The 6,012-nt window shown below is 34.3% G+C and overlaps 2 protein-coding genes across 2 annotated transcripts in view; one reads left to right on the top strand and one right to left on the bottom strand.

Moving 5' to 3' along the window:
• Nucleotides 1-228, top strand: part of LOC111387856 (V-type proton ATPase catalytic subunit A-like) — a 7,541-nt gene extending 7,313 nt beyond the window's left edge. Inside the window, exon 12 of the mRNA XM_023012451.1 lies at nucleotides 179-228. Coding sequence (XP_022868219.1) covers nucleotides 179-228 — 50 coding nt within the window. The remainder of the gene's footprint in view (nucleotides 1-178) is intronic.
• Nucleotides 229-964: 736 nt separating this feature from the next.
• On the bottom strand, nucleotides 965-5,526 carry LOC111387855 (kelch repeat-containing protein At3g27220-like; the record flags this gene model as incomplete). Its single annotated transcript, XM_023012450.1, has 6 exons — nucleotides 965-1,432; nucleotides 2,326-2,532; nucleotides 3,032-3,137; nucleotides 3,785-3,955; nucleotides 4,359-4,588; nucleotides 5,317-5,526. Coding segments are annotated over 6 exons (1,089 nt in total), but the record flags the coding sequence as incomplete, so codon positions are not given.
• Between the last annotated feature and the right edge of the window lie 486 nt (nucleotides 5,527-6,012).

Below are 6,012 nucleotides of genomic sequence, written 5' to 3'. Positions count from 1 at the left end.
GAGGGGGGGGGGGGGGGAAGAAATCACCACTCAATCACTATTTGTCACACCAACCTGTTACCTCCATCATTGTCATTGACCCAAATCAAGTATCATTATTTATGTTTCGACTAAACATTGCTTTGCTTGAGATCAACATGACAAGATTCGAATCTATGGCTATCTATACCCAAAACAGATGAGCTAACTAGGCTGCACTACACCTCGTCTCCCCCCGAAGCATATTGAGTAAAAAATGTCTTAGCCCTTGTTTGAGTCCTATTTTTCCAGCAAAATATATTCTTTAATAGTGATTTGACACCATTTCAAACACACATTCTTCAATAAAATAATATTATACGCAAATAAAAAACATTTTCTTATTTTTTAACTACACATTTTCAATCAATACACTATTCAAAAATTCATTTTCTTATCTAAAATGTGGCTCAAACAAGGGCTAAATATAAATTCAGTTCTTTTTGTAGTTCAACTCGATAATCTCGTCAAACCCAACTTCAATCTGATCAAAATCGATCTCAAATTGTTTTATTAAGAAAATGCAGGTTCAAGTTTCACTTACATTTGGATTACTTTTAGTAATTCCACTGTATCACGTGCAATTAATATTTCTTCCAATTACTCACTCGTGATAATAATGACACTGCATTTTTGGCCAAACATGCGGATAAAACATCGAAGAACGTTTTCACATTAAAGAGGTAAGAATCACATTGCTGTGGTACAAGTAGAGTCGTACAAAAAGTATGAAATATCATGATGGCACATCTCTCTCAAATTAAATTAGAGTCTATTTGATTGTAAAGATAAAAAAGGCAAATCAATTACATGTAAGTTGGAAAAGAAAAAATCACCAAAACCATAGAAATGCATTTTCCATGAAATTGGCTAAAAACATGCTTTAAGTGTTTAGTTTTCACATTAAAGAGGTAAGAATCACATTGCTGTGGTACAAGTAGAGTCGTACAAAAAGTATGAAATATCATGATGGCACATATCCCTCAAATTAAATTAGAGTCTATTTGATTGTAAAGATAAAAAAGGCAAATCAATTACATGTAAGTTGGAAAAGAAAAAATCACCAAAACCATAGAAATGCATTTTCCATGAAATTGGCTAAAAACATGCTTTAAGTGTTTGTACATTGAAATTCGAACTCCATTTTCACTTTCGTATCAAACAGTCAAAGTAAAAAACGAATTCCTCGGATGTGACATTTTCCATGGAGTTCACTCCAATCCAACGAACCCTTAGAGGGAGAAACAGTTCATAAACTCAGTTTTGTTCTCCACATCTCCCCAATGACCTTTCTCGGAGTTGGATCATAGGGTCCTTTGTCTCGTTGCCCGGATGTAAAATACAGCATACCATTCCAAAACCCAACTAGGGTGGTTTTCACACGATATGGAAGTTTTCCAACCACTGACCACTTCTGTCAACGTCAAAACCAAGAATTGTAGGTAAACAAGAAATGGTGATGATTCGAGCTTAAGAAGAGATTCAATTAATATCTGATGACCCAAGTTTAAGAAGAGACGCATTTTAATATCACCATTACAACAAAGTCGCCTATGGATTATATAAAGCAAAGTAAATATTACATCCTATTTGTACGATTTCTGCAAGTTAAACAATGTAATGCCAGGAGCACGTAAACATCGCCTTGCTGTATACTGAAGCAAAAACCAAATGACCACAGCCATCAAAAGTCTACATATTGGGTCATTTCTCATTCTCAAAATTCTTATCTTGTTCCACACCTCACAAGAATGACTGTAGGAGTCTAAAACTTAAATTGTCTTCTAAAGGATGACAAAATTGCCTATCTTAAGAAAATATGCATGAAACAGGAAACCCTACTCCATTTTCTGAAAAATGCAAAAACTTATTAACTGTGCACCAAAAGATTAAGGATTCCCACGAAGATCACTAAAGCATCCATACGAACCATATGCCTGTCAGATTCAATCAATAAAAGAAATTTTAGAGCTAAGAGAAACTATTAGGGATATATTTCGATTTAATGGCTCAAAACTAAGCAAAGGAACATCAATTAAGTAAATGCTTTCAAGCTCAATAATAGTATTTAATCTGTGAAAATATTTTTGATGCTTAAACCTTCTTTCGGCAAACAAATTTATAAATGATTTATAAGTTTGTCAAAATCAAAGAGTAATTTCAACCAGACGTTCATAACTACTACTCATTATTATCTACACAGTTCGTGAGACTCATTACTACCACTCTTACTATTCCTGTTTCTAAACCATTTATAAATTTGCCAAACAAAGACTAAATATTTTTCACAAGACAAGAAGACAATACCTGCGTGTCTAACTGAAACTTGAGAATTTCTCCCACAAGTGTCATCTTTTTTGTCACAGGATGCTTATCTGTCGTGCCTCCGACTATAACGATTGAGTTGTTGACGATTACCCAAGCAAACTCAATATGAGAGTCGGGCTTCGGCATAGGAGGAAGCACCTTCCACTTCATATCATCATCTAGCATGTAGACATCATCATACACAACCTGCACAAAATAATCAAATATGTACCTCAAAATGACACGACCGTGATGAATCTCAGCGTGTAAGCCCACTCTCTATTTACTTCCAAGATCTTGTTACATTTTAATGCTTGTTCTCTTCTTCCATTTTCTTTATGTTGGTTGTTAATGGCGGGCTAACACTGCCACCTTTTGAAAACAACAGTAAGAAGAGTACCTAATTGGTATGAAGTGTAGGATTGGTTTCGTATAGTATTGGTGACAGAGTAAAAGTACATTATCAAACCACCATTGAAAACACACCTGTTTAGCATGCTGGCTAAGCTTAAAATGTGCTTAAACAAGCTCATAATATGTTTCGCTCTAGATCTGAATCATTGTATATGCAAGGACATGCTTTGTTTCTTTGTTCCAAAGTAAAGGTGAATCAGAAACGAGAACTCTACTAGCATCATCAACTGATAAATCCTCACAATGTACATTCAAATACTTTTTTTGTGAAAAAAAGTGGAACCAAAATTACCTCATTCCGACGGGAGCATTTAAAAATGGGGGATCCAGGTTTAGCCATAAAATCACCCTCTTGCCCGCCAATAACGTACAATCGATCATTAACCACAACACAAGCCCTGCATGGTTAAGCACTAAGAAGCTTGAAAGAATGATAATTATGCTTAAAAACCAAAATACTCAATTTGAACAATCATTATCCTAAGTTGAAGCAAAACAACAATTCCAACAAAAGAAAAAAATATATATAAGAATTATTTTCCTCAAGAATATTTTTGCAATGCTTTGACATGCATGTAATTTCAAGGGATGACCCAAAGGAATCTTGGATATTAATGGTTCATAGACTAGTTCAGATGTTTTGACAGTTTTTTCTCTTCTTGATAACCAACAATTTATTCTCACGTGGTATTACCTGGCCAAGATCAAAGCATCAGACTATTAGGAGTAACTGCTTCAGGAATTAGCTAGGAATTTTATGATGAAACCAAGAATATGTAATTGATTTCATTAGTTTTAAGTATTGTGTGAGTGATACACACAGACAAAATATCTTAATATACTAAATGCATAAACAAATCTTGTGTACAAAAATAGGTTTTTTTCCATGTTCACTGAAAAATGTGGTCTGCTCCTCAACCCAATAAAAAAAAAAAAAAATACACAAAGGAAAGCAAAGATGCTGTGGGATACATACATAAGTCAAGGTATGGATTTTATAATTCTTCATAATATAATTAATACAAAGAAGGAGCATCGAGAAAACCTATGAGGTCCACCACGGGGTATGGGGATCTCGGTCTGCCATTCCTTCTCTAAAGCTTTCCCATCTTTCACAGCAATACTCCAATGCTCTAAGGCAGGTGTATGTCTATTCTCTTTGCTGCCACCCATCACATGGAGTCTTCCTCTCCAAAGTTGGGTTGCAGGTGCATACCTGAAAGAACCACAGTAACTTCTTTTACTCAAATTTGAACTTCTTTCCTGCATTATTCAACTCTTAGTCGATAGTACATTATTGTATTCATGCAGTAAAACTTTCACCTCCTTCAGTTTAATGAAAGGACACAATAGGGGTCAAGAAAACCTGCTATTGAGATGCAATAACGTATTATTGGACAAACAAAGATAAAATCCACAAAATCTTCTTTGAATGTAAGGATTAACAATTTCATTTCCACAAAAGAACAGAAAAATGCCATTTTTATCGATAAATTACACAAAGGTCTTGCAGAACAAATAGATTATCACTGAAATAAAAGGAGGGCCAATAGACAGCTTCACCGAAAATACAGAACTGGCAGCTACTACATGCATTATAACCACGTAATGCTTGCTACCTGGGGACTGGTAAAGGAGGCATATCCCGCCATTGCTTTGTCTCTGTGTCCAGTACAAATGTATGTGCTGTGGGCCCTCTACATTGAGGACCATACTGTCCAGTAACTACATAAATATATCTCCCATCAGTTACCATTCCTAAATGTGAATGTGCCATTTCTTTTGGCATATCAAACCTTCCTCCCCATGTGTTATCCATAAAATTGTAAATGTCAACATGTGAATGGACCTTCAAGAAAACAAAACCATTTAAGGCCCACAAGTTTGAATTTATCAATTCATAATATGTAGACATAGGTAAAGAACTGAGAAATAATGGATATAAGTAATACTGTAAAATGATAGTCTGTTGGGACAGGTAATAATAGCTCATATCAGGATATAAACCCATTCAAGGATTCTCATGTTTCATTTAAAGGGTGTTTGAGTTTCATTTTCATGTAAAAATGCATTTTAGAATAGTAAAATTATGGGAAATGTATGGTGGAAAAATGAGGAAAAGTTTTTTATTTACGTGTAATATTATTTTAATAAAGAATGTGTGGTTGAAAAGAAAAGAGAAAAAAATGCATTTTGAAAAAAATGAGTACCAAACGGGTCCTTAGTGACAAGCTGAGGTATAATAATTGTTCCACGGGTATATATCTTAAAATTAGAGTCAATCCGTAAAGTTTTAAGCTTGCTCGCTCACCCAAATAATTTGTAGGATAAATTTGTTCCATAGTTTATCATCTCTACTATAGCAAATTGAGTTTCTAGGAGTTTGCATTAGGTAGCTTTGTAACTTGGTAGATGAATGACATTGCGCTAAATGATAATTAACTTTGTGAAAGTAATCACACAAGAAAATTGGTAAAAGCAATCATGTAGAATCGGTAATCCATCAAAGATAGTTAAACATAAGTTAGGCAGGGAATAAACTAATCAAAACATAAGAGGCGAGGTCAAAATCCTGACATCATTGATGGTTCCATATCCAGCAAATACATATAGAAGATCTTTTATCTGTATTGCTGCACCGTCAAGACGAGGCACAGGTGCTGGTGCCATCTTCTCCCATTTTAACTGTGGGCCAGGCAAATCAGCAAAAGTTGCTGATAGGACTCTCTCATGAACGCCATCCTTTTTGTCTTGCTTACCTGTCCCCTGTAACAGAGAGGATACATATCAGCTATTAAGTTTCAAGTCAAGGATGGTAAAACACTCAAGATAATCCGTTCATATGATTCCAATTCAAGATTACAACTGGATGTATATCTCTAAACGTGGTTCTAGCCTTTTATATGTAAGAATGTGACCACAATATCGAAACTAGAAAATTAGATCAAAAAGATGTTTAAAAGGAATGTATTAAATGAGTAAAACAATAAGCTCCAATATCTTAATGATTTAGGATGATTTCTTCATTATTACTATTATCATTATGCAATGTTGCCTCATTAATGTGTTTAAGAGCATCACAGTACTATTCTAACTCCAAGCTCTTTTCCTCTGGCATAAAATTAATAATTAGATAAATATGCTGCTCGAAAAATCCTAAAGAAAACTCAAACTTAATGAAGCTAACAAAAATCAAATATAATACACACATCAACTGTTAGAATTGAGTAAATAACATAAATACTCAATTTCTTTTCATTTATCTAAACGCAT

This window comes from Olea europaea, unplaced genomic scaffold (assembly GCF_002742605.1).
Source record: "Olea europaea var. sylvestris unplaced genomic scaffold, O_europaea_v1 scaffold4298, whole genome shotgun sequence".
Classification (NCBI taxonomy): domain Eukaryota; kingdom Viridiplantae; phylum Streptophyta; class Magnoliopsida; order Lamiales; family Oleaceae; genus Olea; species Olea europaea.
The sequence above is the reverse complement of the archived record's forward strand: the minus strand, read 5'-3'. Positions and strand labels throughout refer to the sequence as shown.